The 20375-nt window shown below is 43.9% G+C and overlaps 1 protein-coding gene across 3 annotated transcripts in view; it reads left to right on the top strand.

Annotated features, from left to right (window-relative positions):
• Positions 1-67: 67 nt before the first annotated feature.
• Positions 68-20375, top strand: part of MYB (MYB proto-oncogene, transcription factor) — a 28256-nt gene continuing 7948 nt past the window's right edge. The window contains exons 1-15 of one of the 3 annotated variants that reach the window (XM_015623207.3): positions 68-271; positions 3834-3951; positions 5502-5573; positions 6239-6331; positions 6723-6943; positions 8473-8710; positions 9506-9586; positions 9987-10091; positions 11433-11690; positions 12727-13092; positions 14604-14746; positions 15350-15464; positions 15551-15676; positions 16347-16457; positions 17085-17192. In XM_015623207.3, the coding sequence (XP_015478693.1) occupies positions 249-271; positions 3834-3951; positions 5502-5573; positions 6239-6331; positions 6723-6943; positions 8473-8710; positions 9506-9586; positions 9987-10091; positions 11433-11690; positions 12727-13092; positions 14604-14746; positions 15350-15464; positions 15551-15676; positions 16347-16457; positions 17085-17192 (2178 nt within the window). In that variant the 5' untranslated portion in view covers positions 68-248. The remainder of the gene's footprint in view (positions 272-3833; positions 3952-5501; positions 5574-6238; positions 6332-6722; positions 6944-8472; positions 8711-9505; positions 9587-9986; positions 10092-11432; positions 11691-12726; positions 13093-14603; positions 14747-15349; positions 15465-15550; positions 15677-16346; positions 16458-17084; positions 17193-20375) is intronic. The other 2 variants (XM_015623206.3, XM_015623208.3) reach the window with 2 other exon arrangements.

Here is a 20375-nt window from a genome sequence, read left to right as displayed (position 1 = left end):
GGCGCCTGCGCACTGCAGGGGCGCCAGATTTGGCGGGAGGGGGAGTGTCCAAGGGCCCTTTGTTTGATGGCATCTCTGTTTACAGAGTTTACTCTTTAATCTCAACCTGTTTCCTCCTCCTCCTCCCGCGGCTCCTCGGCACTCCCGTGCGCGGCGGCGGAGCGCCCAGGCGCAGCCCGGCAGCAGGGCGCGGCGGCGGGCGCGGGCTCGGTCTCCCCCGTCCTCCTCCCCCAGCGGCCGGTGCGAGGATGTCCCGGAGACCCCGGCACAGGTAACCCGCTGTCTGCGGGCGGGGGACGGCCGTCTGCGCTCCGCGCCTGTCAGACGGGGCGCGGGACGGGAGAGAGGGAAAGCGGCAGCAGGAGACCGGCTCGCCCGGCGGACGGGCGGGCAGCCCCCCGTCCTCCGTGCACCTGGTCTACTCCGCCCCCGGTGCCGAGGCGCTCCCCTCCTCCGGAGGCGCCGGGGGAGCCGCAGCCTAGCGGGACGCGCCGCGGAGCCGCCGGTGCCGCACGCCTGCGGGGGGCCGGTGCTCGCCGGCCGCAGGAGCCCGACGGAGCTGCGCACCCGGCAGCCGCAAGGCGGGACAATGTCTGGCGGGCTCGGCGGCGGCAGGTAGCGCGTCCCGTCCCATTCATTCATTCATTCCCGGCCGGGTGAGGCGGCAGGTGGGCGGCGGGTGCGGGGACTCGTTTCGCTCCCTCGACTTTTTTTTTTTCCTTTTATTCGTGCGGCTCTTTCGCCCTTGGAAGCGCGACTCTCGCCTGCGGGGCTTAGCTTTTTCCCGGTGCACGCCACTCGGCACATGCCGGAGCGCCGCAGCACGGGCCGGGGGCTACGGATCCGACGGAGCGCTCGGCCGGAGCTGTCAGCCGTGCCCACCCGCCTGCCGCGCACCCGGGCCAGGGCGATCCCTGCCGGGGGCGGCGGACTGGACGGGACGGGACGGCAGCGCCGCGTGGCCGGGTCCGTGCCGCCGCTGCCGGGCGGGCGCACCGAGTCGGATTGTTGTCTAATTAGCCGGGAACGGCGGGTCGGACACGTGGAGGCTTTTTTCTCTTTCTCTTTGCAGCCCGGCATCCTCCCCTTCTCCCCTCCCCTTTGGCCGGCTGTGACAGGGGAGAAGGTAGCAGCCCTGCCTGTCGCTTCCCGGGCGCCGGCCTCATCCACTGGCACTGGGGGCTCCTCCTAAGGAAGAGGGGCTTGCGGTGCGGGAGGAGGCGGCGAGCCGCTGGGCCAGCGCCGGGCTCTACTTTCAGTGTCAGAGCGGGGCTGTCGCTAGGGCTGGCGGTGAATCACCCTGCCCGTCTCTCCCAAAAGAGAAGGACAGCCGCCGCTGTCTCACGGGCGCCTCCCGCAGGGACACGTCCGCCGCTCGGGGCTGGGAGGCCGGGGCGGCACGGTGCGGTGTCCGCCTGATCCACGGGCACCGCGCCGGCGGGAGCGGGCGCGGGCTCTGCCCCGCGGGGCTGGTGCCCGAATTCTTTCAGTCACGGTAACTGCAGCGAGTCATTTCCTCTGCACCTCCTCTTTGATTTTTTTGTTGTTTTTCTTTTTACCTCTCCCTTTTTTTAAAAAAAAAAAAAATAAAAAAAAAATTGATTTTTTAAATTCTTTTCCCCATGTATCGTTGTACAAGCCGGTTGCCGCGGCGAACAGCGCAGCGCTGATGGGCGGCCGGGGGAGGGAGTCCCGCTGTCCCGGCCGGGCGGAGCGCCGTGCCGTGCCAAGCCACCCGTGGGGAGGCTTCGGGGCTGCGGCCGGAGGTGCAAAATAAAGTTTTAGAGCACCGCTGAGGGCCCGGTTGAGTGAAAAACTACCGAGCGTCCCGAAATCCCAGGGCACTTTTCTCCTGCTGGAGAGCGCAGGTAGTACAGTGAAGTTTGCTCGGTTCTGCGGTGCCAGCGAGGCCACAGTCATTTAAATAACCCTGTTACAGAACTGGCCTCGCACTGAAGTCCTTTAACGTGTTGGCCGCTGATGCTCTGCTGTGCTGTTGCTGCAGAGCGGCGTTTCCCCGCCGTGCCCGGCCCGCAGGAAGCGCCGCCGATGGATGCGGACATACCTGCTGGTTGTCGTCTACGGAAAGCTCTTTTTCAAAATGATACTTGGAAACTGTGCCACAAAACTTCCTTTGGCATATGGGCAGCGGCGCAGCTGTCTCTGTGTGTCACTGAGAAAAGTGAATCTGCTTCGAGCGGCGTCTGGGGAAGGAGCCGCGCTTGTGGCAGCTGGAGCGTGGGAGCTTCTGCTCAAGCACGGGAGGCTCCAGCTGCCGACGAGGGGGGTGCGTGCGGAGGGGGAGCTTCCACGGGGGCTTACTGCCGGTACTTACGGGGTCTGGGGAATAGGGAATGAACCGTGGGGCTGCAGGACTGAGTTGAGGGTGGCAGCGATGGACTGGGCGGGTGAGTCAGGGGCACCCCGCAGAGGCTGCAGGAAGACCACGCACAGCACAGCAGGCTGTGGAAAACTTGTGTGGAAAACTTTTTGCATGTAGCATGTAAGCGTGTTCTTTCATGGCCCATGGCACAGGCCAGAAAACAGGGTGGAAGATGTAGGGTGTGATTAGCCCAGCACTTTGAAAGAATGTATGTTCAGTAGCTTGCATTTTGGAGGTGCTTCATCTTGACTAACAGACACCAGGCTTCACTGCAACTTAATTTCAAGTAATCTCCTGAAAACTGGTTAATAGCATCAATAGCGCCTGTCAATTTTATTACAAAATAACTTTATTTTAATTTCTTAGTCATACTTTTAATGTACCACAGCAGGCCATGCTATCAGATAGATCACAGTTTTTAATCTTAATGACACTGACTCCTTTCTAACACTCGTGGCTAGCATCTCTTAGCTGAAGTATCAGAACTGCTGCTTGTACCTTGAAAGTTAGAAGTAAAATACTGCCCACCAGAAAGGCACATCTTGTTGCAAAACACTCTCTTTAAAATTTAGTTAGCTGGGTAGAGCAAGTGCTGTTTGTGAAAAGAGTCATGGAGTCCTTTATACCCATAGATAGCCTCTGGGGAAATCCCTTAGTCATGAATTAGGTGAGCAGAGTATTTCAAAAACAGTATGAGGGATTTAGAAATAGATTAGAGGTAATAAAGTTATAGAAATGGAGAGTATAGAAGGATTCAGTCATTCATTTCTGGGTTGCAGGATATTAAACTAACTTGTCCTCAGTCCTTATCTGTCCAAATCCATAAATGGAGGGCATACTTTATATTAGAGCTTATTGAATGTTAATGCTGCCACTTACTGTCTTACATAATTGTAAAAACTTGTGCCTTCTCATATAGGGTCCATAAACATTTTCTCAAGCAAGGTTATTGTTTAGCTTTTTGTTTTGCTACATAGTCTATTTTGTTTTGGAACAGTATAATAATCTGCTGCATTAAACATACGAAACCACTGATATTTTTCAGAATGTATGGCACGAGTTAAAGATCTTAAACATGTGCTCGTGTGCTGGACACAGCCTCTAGTTGTCTTTATTGTCCCAAACATTGCATTTTAATTTGAAACCTTCATTGGTTGAAAGTTTGCCAAATGTGTAATTCACCACTGATCTAACATTAGGAGCAGGTCTAAACATGCACAGTAATACGAAGGTTGCCAGCCCTTTGCTTGTATCTGTGGATACCAAAAACAGCAGAACCAGTTCAGAATACTAGAACAACAGAATGCAGAACAAAATCTTGTTGTGCAAGTTTTAAAACTTTTATCTGTGTAACCTTTGTAAGGATTGTAGTGGGGGGTTTTTTGTGTTCTGTAATTAAGTAGCTCAAGTCCTCATGCTCCACTCTGTTTCGCTGTGTTTCCTTTTGCAGTTTATATAGTAGTGATGATGATGAAGAAGATGTTGAGGTGTACGATCACGATTATGATGGTCTGCTTCCTAAGACTGGAAAACGTCACTTAGGAAAAACCAGGTGGACCCGCGAAGAGGTAAATCCAAGTTCATTCCTCTCCTGCACGTGAAAAGATAAGAGAGAGCATGGATCACATTCTTCTCCAAGTTGCTTCATGTTCTTCACCATATTGCTAATCTGCAAACTTCAGTGACAGTCCCATATCTGAGGACAACTTTTTTGACCCGCTAGCTACATTCAGTGTTTTATTTAACTTTGAGCATAGTTCTCACCTTTTAAATAAAATGTACAAACACGACTTTTTAATTTCCACCAAGCTCTGCGTTACAGTGTGTGATGTGTGAATCTCTGTGTAATCCCTGTTGAAGAAGCAGATTCCGAATCACCTGTAGCAGTGCTTCATTGTTGCTGCTTGCCTCTTTCTGTTTGGAAACTGTTGCTATGCGAGAACCGACCTGTGTTCAGTGTCCCACAGCAGCAAACAGCAGCGGCAGAAACTGCTGCAGTCCTTCTGTACCATTGGAATTTTGCACTTTAATTGCACTGTTATGATTCCAAGTGGAAATAAAGTAAAGGCTGGAGGAGAGAAATCCAGCAGTACCAAAACAGAGCATTCAAGATGTATTTTGCTTTTCAAGGTCAGAACGCGTTTTAGTCGTGATACCCTTGTAGTGACTTTCTGGGAGAATTGTGGTGTCAGACTCCTTCGCCAGGTGAATCTCCTTTGGCCATTTAACTGGTTTGAGTTTGTTGTGGAATACATTAATACAGGTCTTGAGTTATGTTTTGACTTTCTCTTCTCTAACAATGTGTATTGATGTAAAAACAGTGGCAGGTCACCCCTTGCAAGCCTTTTATTTATTTATTTTAAATCACAGTCTGCCCTTACAAAGGTGGATGTGGTTGTGATGTGGCCAGGGAGGAAAGGATGGCCATGAAATCCATTCCTGTCACATGAACTGGGAGCATACTGGGAAGTGCTAACCCAGTATGTAAGATTAGTTTCTTTTGTCTTTAGGGTCTATATTTCTGGCCTTATCATTAGAAAGATTGGGCCAAATATTTTGCTATTTGCAACTATGCAAAACTCCCTCACAGAGAGCAGGAGCAAAAAGGAGCTGTTAGTTTTATTGTGCATTTATTGTAGGTGGATAGGCCTTTAGCAAATCACTGGAACTCCCATTACTTGCGAGATGCATAAAGCTTAAGGCTGTGATGTTCAGAGGTTCTCAGGTAGCTGAGTGCCTGGGTGTTACTGAATTTCAAGGTTATTCTGATGTTTGGCATCTAAATTCCCATTTCCTCCTGTAAATCTGGTCCAAGAATAACAGTAACAGTGCTTTGATGAGTAAAATGTGAATGTATATTGTGAGTCAAAGATCTGCACAGAAGTCAGTCTTTCTCCTACAGCACAGTAAAGAACCTACCAAAATCCAAAGGAGTAGAAAAATCTTCTGCTTTAGGCAATTAAAGGCATGAGAAGTCTGCAGGCCACCCTTCTTTACACTCAGAAAGCAGAAGTAGATGCATAAGAACAATTTATTTGAAAAAACATTTCATTTGGATTACAAGAGACTGCAATATTTATTATATCTGGGGTCTTTTTTTTTTTTTTTTATGATTCAGGATGAGAAGTTGAAGAAGCTTGTGGAGCAGAATGGCACAGAAGACTGGAAAGTCATTGCCAATTTCCTTCCTGTAAGTGGATATTGGTTTCTGTTTCTAGGCTTAGTAGCAGCTCTTTATCAAGCCCTTTATCCTTGATAAAGGGGAAGAGGAGTGGTTGCTTTATAGTTGTATTTTCAGGGGAGATTTAAAACTTCCACAAACGTAGACCTTAGAAATTTAGTTAGATTACTGTAGAAGCCCTTACATTTATTTTTTCTTTTGCTTCTCATAAAGAGTTGGAAAATATCAAACAAGCAAAAATGAGGGATGGTGGGTACTTGCACAGTAGATGGTCAATGTGACAATGAGACAAAATGTCTAAGCACAGCAAAAAGAAATAACTTTAGTGAATTGTAAGTATGATTTTGAAGCTAATTGCTTAGTGAGCAGTTTGGCTGTTGCTGAAGTAGTGCATGTGAAAGCATGCCAGCTATTGTGCAGATGGGGAAGATAAAGTTTGTGTAGTTTTGGTGATGGAGTCCTCAATGCAGAAGTGATGGAAATCTTACCTATTCTGTGAGCAAACTGATAGGTGACCACCTTCTTCTCAGACTTACTGTATCACTCTATGTTGTTTAGTAGTCTTAGCTGGCAGCGAAATACATCAAAACAAGTGTGTGTAAATAAGAATATTCTCACTCCACTTTAATCTTGTCTAAAGGATTTTCCTCTCTGTGTATTTCCCATTTCACTAGAATCGGACAGATGTTCAGTGCCAGCACCGATGGCAGAAGGTACTAAACCCAGAACTTATTAAAGGTCCGTGGACTAAAGAGGAGGATCAAAGGGTAATCAGTTTTCCTTTCTGTCTGATTAATGCCTTACTAGCAGATTTCAGGTGTTGGGGCAAAACTCCTGGAAACTTTGGTGGTCTCAGCATTATTATGGCCAGAGGCAGATTGTATTTGTGTAGTGCTTTCTAAGTTTGCTGTGCAGATAAATTACTGTTGCTTTACAGCACTGTAATGTAGAATTGCAGTCTAGAAATGCCTTAACTATTACCAGATTTTTCCTTTTGGGTAAAAATATGAATGGGAAGTGGGGAACCTTAATTGCTATTAGTTTTACTGTGGCAGTTTTGAGAAATGTTGTTGAAAATATTGCTTCATCACAGAAAAAAAATTCATTGATTCATCATGCATCATTAAATACAGGCAGTTTTTATGTCCTTCTTTGAAGGTAATAGAGCTCGTTCAGAAATACGGTCCAAAGCGCTGGTCTGTCATTGCTAAGCATTTGAAGGGAAGGATTGGAAAACAGTGCAGGGAGAGGTGGCACAACCATTTGAATCCAGAAGTGAAGAAAACCTCCTGGACAGAAGAGGAAGATAGAATTATTTACCAGGCACACAAGAGGCTGGGAAACAGATGGGCAGAGATTGCAAAGTTGCTGCCTGGACGGTAATGACATATGCTTTTAGCTCTTAAGAAAGGAAAAAAATGAAAAAGCTGCAGGTCTGAGCAGTCTGTTTTGGTCGCCTCAGGCTGCACTGTATAAATCAAAAAAATTTTGGAATCAAAACCTGGGAAGCCAGTGACACTGATGTGCGTTTTTCTCTGTTGGGAATGGGAACTTCACTGGTCAGTACATGCAATAATCTGCTATTTTTACAGGCTTTTAATGTTTGCCATAGGTAAAATTCCAGTAACTGGAGCAAGACCATAAGAGTTTCCTAAATGTCTGTGCAATCTTATTTGTGCATGTGATGACTGTCAACATTTAAATCAATTAAACAGGGAAGGATCAGGCTCTGCAAGTGGATCATAATTTACATTCAGCTATGGGTATGCCTTCAATATGAAATGTAGCCTGTCTATTCAAAATGATTTAAGAGAAGGTTTCTTCAACTTTTGTAATTGCTCTTGAATCATCCAGATGATTTTGACCTGTTAAAAAACACATGTGTAAAGCAGGAGAAACTTTTTCTTCAAACTCTGGTCCTGGAAATACTTGTCTCATGGAAAGCTTTTGTACAGCTTGTATATAACCTCAAAAGTCCAGTGTCTTATTTGCTGTGATTAAAAGTGACTCAAAATGTGGGCAAGCAACTAATGCAAGCAAGGGAGAGGTTTCCCTTCCTTCTTTTCTTCCTGCTATTTGACAAAACATCTTCAAGACCTAAATATAAGGCCCAAGATCATGATGGCCTTTCAAGCAGTCATTCCCTAGGCTGCTTTCACCTTCTAGAAGATAACAAGAAAGAAATTAGCCCTTGGGAATATTTTTGTAGCTTCCACACATCAGAGATGCTTCTTTGAATGATACCATGCAGTGGTGATGTTTTTCAAATAGCAGAGTTGTTTTAAAGCTTACTCCTAAAATCTCACAAACTTGGTAAGTTTGCTTTTCCTGACTCATAAATGTGAGGATTTGAATCTCAGTTTTTCAGCATCTAAGAAAAATCCCAGCAGTTTTGTTTACAGAGTTTGTGTACAGCATGATGTTGTTGTTGTCTAGGTGACCAGCTGGAAAGTTGCTTGGAAGCTAGTCTGTTCACAGCTGTTCTCCACAGTCTTTCTTTCCATCAATGAGACACAATAAGACTCCACTGAAATATTAAGATATAGGAAGATGATGCTGGCATTCTTTTAGGATAGCCTCAAAGGGATGTTAGCCTTTGTTGTCTCCTCACTTCATGGGAATGAGGTGAAGATGAAGTTAGAAATTTCTTACGATTTGAGGATCTAAGTCACGAGGGATTGCTTTAAAAAGTACATAAACAACTGTAGCCTGTTTTTCTTTTTCCCTAACTTTTATACTGAGCATCTTTCCTGCGAAGTAGGGAGTTGCATTTGTAGTGGTGGGGGTAGGAGGAAGGTCAGAGAAGAGCTCAGAGTTCTAACAGAAACACCGACAGCAGTTCCCTGCCCACTGACCTGTCTGAATTGGAAATGCTCATTTTTCAAACTCCTCTGTATTTCTGTTGCAGAACTGATAATGCTATCAAGAACCACTGGAACTCCACCATGCGCCGAAAGGTTGAGCAGGAGGGCTACCTGCAGGAGTCCTCCAAAGCCTGCCACTCCTCAGCAGCTGCTGGCTTTCAGAAGAACAACCACTTGATGGCCTTTGCTCACAACCCATCGCCACCCGCCCAGCTGCCGGTGGCCAGCCAGCCTCCGCTGAGCAGTGACTACCCCTACTACCACATCCCTGAGCCACAGAACGTAAGTGCCTGAAAATGTCAGTGTGCTGGGGGTGCTTGTCTTGCCTCCTTGAATGGATGGGTGCCATTTAGCTGTGCCTGGTTTCAGCATGAAGGATTTTCTTTGTCTTGGTGGACTTGGGTGTGTTTGATGTCAGATGAGGATTTCTTTGACTTTTACTTAAGTTCAGTGGTGAAAATAAGTACATTTCAAACTGGTGGTGTTCAAGTGGTGGAAATGGGTCCAGCGGGTTTAGCGCCTTGGGAGCAGTTAACTTATTTCTTAGAGCTGTGAATATTAAATTTCTTGAATATCGGTTGAATCTGGTTAATTCTGTGTCCCATGTCAAAATCTCCCACATGCTCTTTACTAGTACTCTGCTTGTGGGCTGCCTGTCGGAACCAAGTGAACAAATATTGTTTTTAATTAAATTTCTTTTCTATTAATGATTAATAATGAAACAGGCTCCTGCTTCAGACAGTTGCATTGTAGAGTTTTAGATGATAATGTATTGCATCTTTTGCTTTTTCACTTCAATTTAGAAAATCCTTACAAATGTGTCTATAAATTATTCATCTTGTCTTGTTCAGGAAGGGTAAATATTTCATATATGAATTTTCTTTCTTCCTCTCTAATGCTCACTGTCATATTCCTAAAAACTTGATTACTTTTCTTGTAAACTTTTTTAGGTTTTTTGCTATTTCATTTCCACAGACTACAAATATTGAGTACCTAAAGCCAAAGTATGTTTAACACAAATCGAGAATGCAAGCAGATGATATGATGGAAATAATCAGTTTTTGCTTTTTCACCTAGGTTCCTGGTCAGATCCCGTATCCAGTAGCACTGCATGTAAATATTGTCAATGTACCTCAGCCAGCTGCTGCAGCTATCCAGGTAGATAACTTGAACCTCATTTCAAGAGTCAATTTCTTAAATATTTGATAAACTAAAATGCAGACATCGTACATTAAGGAAACATTTTAATGTATTAAGTGTGGTGAAAACAGAAAATGGGGAAGGTCGGGGAGTGCTAACATGGCTAATAGTTGCTCCTTCTAAAGTGGATTTAAAATGCAGTAGTTGACATCTGGTGTGATGGCTTTCACTTTCTCCATTTCAATTGTCTATACTGAAATTCAGCAGAGACTTTGGTAGTGGAAAACACAATTGACATTTGTTTCATCTTTTAATCTGATTTGGCTGTTATAACCACAGGTCGGCAAACCGTGAGCATTTTAGTTGCTACATCCTATCAGACCTTTATCTTTTCTTTTCCCTTAACTCTTAATTTCAGAGACACTATAATGATGAAGACCCTGAGAAAGAAAAGCGAATAAAGGAATTAGAGTTGCTACTAATGTCGACTGAGAATGAACTGAAAGGGCAGCAGGCATTACCAGTAAGATTGTCACTGTGTGCTTGGATGGAGGGATAGCAGCCTTACCCCAGTGCTTGTCTTTTTAACTTTTTACTCCCCCTCTGCCTTCAGTACTAATCAAGGCTCTATATTTCCGTTTTAAAAGGATGAAACATAGCACATATAAAATCTGTATCTGCTTCGTAAATTCTTCTATTGAAAAAAAAAAATCCAAACATTTTGCAGGTATCTCACTTTGCAAAGTGGGAGCAGGATTGGGCTCCGTAACGTGATGTAATATTGGAAACGTGATGATTGTATAAAAATTGAAAATCCTACAGACCTTTAATCAATAATGGGATCTGTGTTTCTGAAAGTGTGCAATGGTTCACGTGATGAAAATGTAGTGCCTGTGCATTAGATTTTTCTTCTCTGTTATATTCTTTCCTTCAGCTGTGTTTTATAAACTTCATAAGCTTCAGACTTGGTGCATGTTTGAGAATTTGTTTTACTCCTCCAAATAATGTTAGATTCTTCATAACTGCATGTGTGGAGCAAGTGCTGGCTATTACTGAATTCTTGTACTTCACTATATATGCCATTGGATGTTAATGTGTGAAAATCCTTGTGTAACTACTTAACACCATTGCCAAAGCCAAGAATCCCAAAATCATTTTTGAAGATAGGTGATAGCCAGCAGAATATTTTATTTTTTTTTCCCCTTTGGGTAATAGTTAAATTAATAGTAAAAGAACTGCATGCATGATACGTTAGTTTGGCCACTTGTTAACTTTAGTTAATGTTTTGCAATTTCTTCTGTTGCATGATCACACTGGAAAGAAACTTCTGTTAATTTGTTCTTCTGCTTTCCTAACCACGTTGATTTGACAGCCTCTTCATTGCATTGGTGTAAGCTGTAGCATTAGACAGGGATAGCAGAAGAAAAGGAGATAAGCAGACAAAAGCAACTCTAACTCTAAAAACTTTTAGCCTTCTACGGTGCTGAGCGCTCAGTAGGGAAATCCTGCCGTTTCTCACTTCTTACAGAAAAGGACTTGCAGACGCTTTTTGAGCACTTGGAATAACAAAGTATGAATTGATTATGTGCTGGTAATGACATATGTCTATAATCCTGGAAGTAAATTATGAGGTAACTTTGGGATAACAAATACAATGCCAGTATTACTTAAAACAAGATCTTGCACTGATGAAAGGAAACATCTTGACAATTGTTTCATAGGCATAAGCCTTTAGATGGTGATGCAACTACTTTTATCTTTCCTCCAGTGGCATCTGACACCTTGTGCAATTTCATTGCTAAGTTCCTTCTGCCTTTCCCCCCTCCCTTTTCTTCTTTTTTTTTTTTTTTCCCTCTTCCTTTAGACACAGAACCACACATCAAACTACCCCGGCTGGCACAGCACCACAATTGCTGACAGTACCAGGACCAGTGGTGACAGTGCACCTGTTTCCTGTTTGGGGGAACATCACCACTGTACTCCATCTCCACCGGTGGATCACGGTTGCTTACCTGAGGAAAGTGCATCCCCTGCACGGTGCATGATTGTTCACCAGAGCAACATCCTGGATAATGTTAAGAATCTCTTAGAATTTGCTGAAACACTCCAGTTAATAGACTCCGTAAGTAGACTTGCTGCCTCAGGTGGATTTGTGCATGGTCAAGGAGCAAGGGGTGAGGAGCTGGGATTCTCCTAAATGTGGCTGTTGGTTTTTTTCCCCGAGTAACTTCGAGTTGCTCCAGGTTCTGAAGCTTATCTTCTGACATGACAAAGCGCAGCTGCTTGTAAGTGAAGCCCTCAAGCATGGGTGCATATGCTTTTTGTGGGTGTCTCCCTTTCCTGCTACATCTTGGAATGGGAGTGTGAGTTTTGGCAAGCTGCACAGTAGGAGCTTGAAACAATCTCTCAATTTTAAGTCTCCTTAAAATAAAATCAGAGATACCATGAAAAATTTTAAACAATGAGATGGTATTTATTGATATTTCAAGTCACACGTGCCATAGGTTTGTGTGTGGCCGCTCATGTATCTGCATCATTTTCTAGAGTTTTTAGTTGTAGCCTCGACAGCTGCTTCTCAAAGTTTAAGGAGCTTGCCCTGGCATATGTGAAGGACTGTAAACACACATTTAAATGTCAGGTATCTGACTGACATGGGCCTGTTCTCATTGAAGTCTCTGGGATGCTAATGTAAAGAAGTAGCACATTGAAGTACGTTTGTTGGTGGCAACCTCCTTCAGAAGCAGAGATGTCTGCTTCATACGGTATCATTTCCCTTTCAGCCCGTCCAGAGCAGCATTGCATGTTAGGAGGAGGCCAGTTTTGGTCTACAGCACACATTTTTTTTTAACAAAAGGCACCATCATCACACCAAGCAGAAAACACTGGGCAAACAAATAGTAAGGACATAATTTGGCTCATTTGTTAGGGACTCAGTTGCCAGCAACACTAGTAGGATGTCAGACAGTTTGATAAGATCAAGGTATGTACTGAAAACACAAATTGCGTTCACAGTGTTGCTGCTCCCATGAACAGGGTCAGGCTGAACTGAACTGGGAAAGACTTTGTTGTTGTTGGTTACAGGCATATCCTAGCGCTGTATTTTCATGAGGTGGCACTATACACTGTCTTATAGCTCCGTGCCTCCCACGTTGTTTCAGGATCCTTCATCATGGAGTGATCTCAGCAGTTTTGAATTCTTTGAAGACACAGACACTCCGGCTAGCAGAGCTCCCTCAGGCACAGTTGCGCAGCTTCAGCAAAGAGGGGCCAGTGCTTGTAGACCTCAAGGACGGCCCACCACAAATTTGAGCAAAGTCATGTCGAGTCAGGGCTCTCTTGGCTCACCAAAGACCTTATCTGCCTCACAGGGCAGTGCGGCTCCGTGGGTCCTTCTTCGCAAAAGGAGAGGGCACTTCAGCCCCTTAGCCAGTGGCCACGGTAGCACCTTGGTCCTAGCTGACGTCAGCAGCTCAACTCCTCCTAAGCGCTCCCCTGTCAAAAGCCTGCCCTTCTCTCCCTCGCAGGTAGATCAAGACTTCTGCACAGATGTTACTAATTCTCAAAAGTCACCCCAGTCTTAACAATTTAGAAACTAATCATTTGGAACAAATGACTAATTACCGTTGTGCTTGTTGATTTCACTCCGTGTTTGAATCTTCTCACTGCTCCTAGTCTTCACCACTGAGTTTAGTTAATCAGCAAGTTAACTGTTGATTCTTGTCTTTTGAATTCATCTCTGGGGCTTGGTTTTTTTGTGTTTTGGTTTTTGCCTTTTTGGATCTTTTTTGTTGGGGAGATTCCTTGCTTTACTCTTGCTGCTAACTCCAACTCCTAGAGTTTAACATTTCTGATCACCTGTGATACTTTCCATCTCTGTCCACTTGCAGTATGATTCACTGACCTAGAAAACCCCAAACTGCATTTAAATAGCATTCAGGTTGTGAGACAAACTGACAACAACCAGAAAATTCAAATCACACTTGCCATCCTCTGCCCAGGCCATGAGAGTTGGAGTGGAATAGGAATGAGGAGAATGACCCGTTAAAATGGCCTGGCGTGCACTTTCAAATTCCTGATGATGGTTGCTTTGTTTCACAGCTGTAGCACTATTTAAAAGTGTTTTGGATTTTTTGTTTGTCTGCGTTGGTTTGCTTTAGTCTTTGATGTCAAAGAAATGTTATTTTGTGCAGGATAGTAAAAGATTTCATGTAATGATTTCCCACTGTATTTCCCATTACCTAATAGCTATTTTAATCATATGTAATTTTTCCACTGAAAGCCAGATTTTCTTACCTGCCACATTTTTATAAAGTGGCAGATCGAATCTGGAAGGGAATACATTGAATTGTTGTCAGAATAAAGGATATCACTATGCTCACAAATTTGTAGATGCTAGAAATAGAAGCAATATTTTAGATTACTAGGTAGAACACATGCAAGAGCAATTTTCTCCAAACAGATAGTGCTGCCTCTTTTTCAGTCGGTTGTTTCCATTCCGAAGCATTCCATGCACCCATCAAAGGTGGCAGCTTTCATTTTATGCTCTAAAAATGAAGTATTTTCTTTTGAGAGAGATGATAGGAAATACATTTTCCTGTCATAAACACTTTACTGCCCTAAAAGCTGCTAGATGCCCCATATAAATATTTTTGGAATTTAACCCTGTTTCCTGTGGGTTTGTTTCTGAAACATTCCTTGCTCATTTTCACCCAGTTTCTTGGTCACACTGGTCTTAATTAAAATTTGTTTGGAGAAAATCCAAATCAGGCTCTGGAAGTGGTAGAAAGTGTTTCTCATTGGAACAGTCATTTCCTTTAGAATTTCCCTCTCTAGCTTCCTGAGCCAAGCCATTGAGCATTTTTTCACAATGTAGTCAGGTACCCAACATACCTCTGCTCTCATCGTAGGGTCAGGAGAGTGACTCATGTCAATCAGAAGAAAATAATTTATTTTTCTTTTGTTCAATAATGTCAGTTTAAAAGGTCAGCCATGTAATCTGGATGTTCCTGTTAACTTTTCCTTTCCACATGTGCAGTTCTTAAACACCTCATCCAATCACGAAAACGTGAACCTGGACAACCCTGCCCTCACCTCCACGCCGGTATGTGGCCATAAGGTGGCAGTTACCGCCCCGCTGCACAGGGAACAGACTTTCAAAGCTCAGAAGGAAAACCATGTGTAAGTCCTTGTCCATCTCATGAGGGTCCATTTCTTCACACTGGCATGCTGCCAAAGTTTGCTGGGTCAGCAAATGCTTTAGGCTGTGAGAGGGTGGGTTTAGATTAGATGCAGGGAAGGAATTCTTTACTGAGAAGGTGGTGAGGCACTGGAGAGCAGGCTGGCCGGAGAAGTTGTGGATGGTCTATCTCTGGATGAAGCCCTGGGCAAACTGACCTCGGGGAAGGTGTGCCTGCCTGTGGCAGGGTGTTTGGAACTAGATGATCTTTAAGGACTATTCCAGCCTAAACCACTCTATGATTCTATGCTTCCTGCAGAGTTGTTTGCTCACACATTCACATTTTTCTTGGGTGGGAGTAAAACTTCAGCTTTATGAAGGTAGGTTATTAAACCATGCATATAGGTTCTCCAGTTTTTAAAATAAAGTCATTGCACTCTATCGCAGTCAAAGAGATGTTCTGCTCTAAAGGCAAAATGGATTATAGGATTGCAGGGAAATATTTTCTAAAGTCTTATAACAATACTGCCTGTATGCACACATTTCTGTAAAGAGGTAGTATTTCCAAGCATCTTCCTTTAAAGTTCCTCTCCTTCTTTTTAAAGTTTCAGGACTCCAGCAATCAAGAGGTCGATATTAGAGAGCTCTCCAAGAACACCCACTCCATTCAAAAACGCACTTGCAGCTCAGGAAATCAAATACGGTCCTTTGAAGATGCTGGTAAGAAGGAAACAATGATAAAAGTTGCTTTGATAATAGTGCAGAGGGATGTTCTGGGACTTGGATATAACGTTTCTTTCTTTCAGCCTCAAACTCCAACTCATCTTGTAGAAGATCTGCAGGATGTTATCAAGCAGGAGTCGGAGGAATCTGCAATAGTGGCTGGGCTACATGAAAGTGGACCCCCTTTGCTGAAGAAAATCAAACAAGAGGTAAATCTCAAACTTACCTGAGGCAATTTAATTCAGAACTCTTTGCTGAGAAACTTATAGCAATGCCTTTTCTGTTAAATAGCTGTGTCTGCTTTTCTTTCATGTGAGCCCCAAGATCTTAGTGTCGGTTCCATATAGTACACTAGGCATGTCTAATTCATCTCCCATTGATTTCCATAGAAGTCTTTCTGCTGTTTTCAGCAGGGGTTTGCTTGGGCCGTTCTAATGCAGTTTTCGTTTGAAACTTAAAAAGAAAAGAAAAATTAGACATGAATTTGGATTGAATCTTTCAAATATTGGTGAAAAGTATAGAAGAACCCCATAGGGACCTAGCTCCATGGAGTGACTTAGAAACCTGAACATTTGAGGACATTGCATTATATTACTTTGTCACTAAAGTTCTAAAAATACATATATTCTCAATCCTTTCTAGGGGATTAAACTCCTGAATACTGACAGAGCACTGAGTGCAAGTATTCAAAGTTTTATTAGATGGGGATTTTTTTTTGGAGAACCTTGAACTTTTTTCTTCTGCAAAGAGCAAGGCTTCTGTAAAAGACGTGACTGTAAACATGCATTTTGCACCTCTGTGAAGAATATTTGTTAAGCAACTGACAGAAATCTCCTGGTCAGTTATGTAGTGGTTGAATGGTGCCTTTTCTTCTTGAAGGTGGAGTCCCCAACAGATAAAGCTGGAAATTTTTTTTGCTCAAGCCACTGGGAAGGAGAAAACCTGAACACTCAGCTCTTTACACCTGGGTCTACAATGGAAGATGTGCCAGTAAGTATAAGTTTTCACACCATCAAAGGAATACTTTGTTTTACATCCCTGTTTGATTATTAAATTCTAGAGAGGGTATTTTTTTCCGATTTTCTTCACAAGTAGGCTTTATTCCTTATTTCTATGTCATTTTCCTGTACTAAGCTTAAAAAGAAAAATGCTACTCTTAATTATCACTCTGATAACTATAGAAGGTTGCAGAAGTTGCAGTCATTTTGCAGCCCACAGACTTTGAAGAGCCTACACTTGAAGGATGCCTGCACCTGTGTGTAGAAATGACTAGATCACAGAATTAAAAACTGGTGAAAGAGAGAGAGACTCTTTTGGTTTTTGCGAAGGAGACCTTGCATGAGCACAGTTCCCTTTGCATTGCCAGGACTTATGGGCTATTCAGTGTTGCTGATATTCTTGAACTTGTGATTTGCACTGGATGGAAAACCTTTGCACAGGGCAATGCTCCTGCAAAGCCAAGTCCCAGGGACATAAGGCTGAGGTCTGCTCCTCATCTGTGGCTGTGCCCAGTGTAGCAACTTCTGCACTCAAGCTGAGTTTACTTACAGCGCATTCCAGTTCATGTTGTTCTCATGAGTTGCTGAAAACCTTTTTCTTTTCTCTTTTCCTGTTCAGAATCTTCTTACCAGTTCCATTTTAAAGATGCCTGTGTCTGAAGATGATGATAGTTTTCACAAAACAGTTGCAGTGCCTAGAAACAGGCCACTAGCTAGTCCTCTACAGGTAATTATTTCTTGGTAAAAGCATCCATACGTATAGCTATTGCTTTCTCACAGACCAATTTTAAGTTTTGGGTACAGAAGAATGAAATGTTCAGATGAATGTGGCTGAGGATCTCACTTTGCCTGTGGAATATGAGAGCACAGTGGCTGCAGCAGAGCCAGGAAGCTAAATTTGACACAGCTCTGTGTGTGGGGCATTGTAACTCAGATGGGTGCAGTGTGAAATTGGTAGGATTGAGAATTAATGTGGGCCAGAGGGGTTTTCTTTCCTATAGATTTCTTGTAGGTGGCACGGCTGTTTTTGGAGATTTGAGTGATGTGGTGGTGGCCAGAGCTTGTGACTGGCCCTGGGGTGAGAGGAGAGACTCCAGCACTGCCTGGCTGGCACAGGTGTGGCCAGTATTGCCCATCCAGCCCAGCACCAGGATGGCCTTTCCCCAGTGAAGGCTGAATGTGTAATTGTTGTAAGTCAGATGTCAGGCTGGGGTTTATGTGTCTGTGCATTTGCCAAGTGTTAACAAACATAGACATTTGATGTGCTTTCAAACAGAACTGTTGCACAGGGGCCGATCCAAAGCCCACCAGGGTCATTAGCAGCCAGTTTGGCAGCTCTTGTGTACTTTAGGTGGAACCCACTGCAAGTCATTCAGAAAACAAAACATAATTTCTGTATTTCCAAGGTAGATGACTAAGTGATTTCATAGCCTTTCTCCACTTGGGAGAACTAAAGGAAAGTGTCTCATTCCCCAGGGTGAGTCACTGGCAGGAAGGAAATTGTAACTCCATAGTTCCTGACTTTCAGACGAATAGTCCACATGGCTAATCCTTTCTTTCCTCCCTCTTCCCAGAATTTACATTTGGGCTTATTTACAGTAGGCAGGAATGAATAAAGGCTGGTTTTGATTAAGCATTTCTAGCCAGGCATTAAAAAAGGAGATAGTAAAATTTCACACATGTCCCCATTTGGCACAGTTTGCCATGGAGTAGCCTTGTATTTTGTGCTGCAGAAATCACTTGATGAAAAACAGCTTTGGAGAGCAGGGACTAGGACTCCCCTTGGCATGTGGGATCTGTAGGGGCCAAAGACTCACACTCAGCATTGTTTGTCTGCTCTACCCTCATGACCTGTGTTTCTTGGCTGCACTGTGGTTGACAGCCAAGAGAAGGGTTTGCAGATCCGCTGTCCCTGATCTAGGGCAGTGTACAGGGGCAGAATTCAGACCCACCTGGTGGCAAAGGAGCCTGGGTCTCCAGCTTTGCTGGGGCTTGCTGGAACTCCCTGGTGGGTGCATGGAAGGAGGCTCCTGGTTCCCCTGAGCTCAGCCCTGCTGTGCCCCAACACCTGTCTGAGAACCGTGACCCCAGCCAAGCTCTGGGCTGCTCCACAGATTTAGGACAAGATTTTCAGGTAGCTAAGCAGCATGGGCTGTGTGTTGTCCAGTTAGTGGTAGTTGCCTGCACTCTGGCTGTAATAAAAAAGAAGGATCTGAGAGGTCTGTAAAATGGGATCTTTTGATCTTTGGTGTACCGGTGTTATGTTTCCTGCTATCTAAAAATAATTTCTTTACAAGCTGCTGTAAACGAAAGGGCTTGTTTAACCTTCTGTCCTCACTCATGCTGATTTTGTTCAGGAAGTTTACATGAGTCAATTTGTGGATCATTCTGGATTCAATTCTTCAGTCCTTGGTCAGGAAAACCATGTTAAAAGTCAGGTATGCTCATTGTTTGGATAAAGAGGACCTTTTCTTAAGTAGGAACTGAGTTAAAAAGGACTTCCAACTCCTCTCAGTGTTTAAAGTATGTTGAACTGAAAGAAACAGTAGTTGTAAAAAGTCCCAAAATGAATAGTTAGTATGCAGCTTCTTGGTGTACTAGCATGAAGGTAAAATTGTTCTCTCTGCTGATGAAACATTGAGCTTTCCATCTGAAATGTAATCTTAAGTGAAGAATGAGGCTTGAGGTTTCTGTGATGGTGGCACAGACAGCTTTTTCAGAATGAAATACAGACTTTTTATAACAATGCAGCATTGTCTGCCAGCGGCTGCACTATGTTTTGGACTTGGTGTCGTGGTTAAAAGTAATTGTAAAGCTACTTGGCTTCTTGTCAGAGGGGAGGAGTGTGGCTCTGTGCAGCTCAGAAAGGACGTGTAGTCTGGCTCTGTTTCACAGCAGAAGCTGCTGCTGCTCTGTCCCTAACGCTTCCCCTCCTCCCCAGTGTAAATGGACTCGTGATTAGGGCACAGCATGTCTAAATGGTGCAAAGCCATGGAAAACATTAGCCTTTGTGCTTGCTCTTGTCTTTACTCTTTGTGTCTTGTACATGAGCAGATTTTAGCACGTTTTAGTGTCCTATGCTTTCTACCCTTCCTGGCTTGAGTTTGGTGTCTCACCCTCATACATGAACACATGCACAGACACAAACAAATTCTGGTCTAAATCCACTGCTCCCACGAAAGTAGACATTAAGCATGAGGGAACTCCTGTGGGTGAAATTTAATTGTGTCTGCATATGTTGACATTGCTGCTGCAAATATTTTGGGCCTGATCCAACTGTTCTGACTTAGGCAAATTCTCACTGACTTCAGGCCAAGAAAGAATTACGGCAATCTCTGCACCTTGGGATCTGTGCATGGACAGGGAAGAGAGAAACAAAGACAGCACTTAACTCAGGGTTTTTTTTAATATGCTTGGTTCTTAAAATTCCATTTCCTTTTAAATTTGAACTTAGAAAAGAAGGAGGCAATATATTTACCAGCCCACGGTTTTCCATTGCTTTAATAATTTGCAGTACATTTACACAATGATATTTGGCTAGTGAAAAACTGATCAAAATCCTTGATTACTTATTGTTTTGCTGTTAAATTCCAAAGAAGGCAAGAGTAGCAAATGCTCAAACACATCTCTAATGATATTTTTTACTGCATTTTGGGTACATGACTGATCATATGCCATTTAGTAAATAGCAGCTGATGACCCTATCAGATAGCACAATATGATTCACCTTCACTTAGCAGGAGCAGCACGTTGCATCATTTGGCATGTGAGGTCAGGTAGCTCCATATAACACCACTGGATTTTGGTGCTGTCAGTGCTGTATAGAGCAAAGGGAGAAGAAGCCTTTGTAGACCCAAGAGGAGTTTGGGCTTTATCCTCATTCAGTCCCCTGTCAAGTCTCCCTAAGACA

This window comes from Parus major, chromosome 3 (genome assembly GCF_001522545.3).
Source record: "Parus major isolate Abel chromosome 3, Parus_major1.1, whole genome shotgun sequence".
NCBI classification, from domain to species: Eukaryota; Metazoa; Chordata; class Aves; order Passeriformes; family Paridae; genus Parus; species Parus major.
This window is presented reverse-complemented; position numbering and strand designations above follow the sequence as displayed.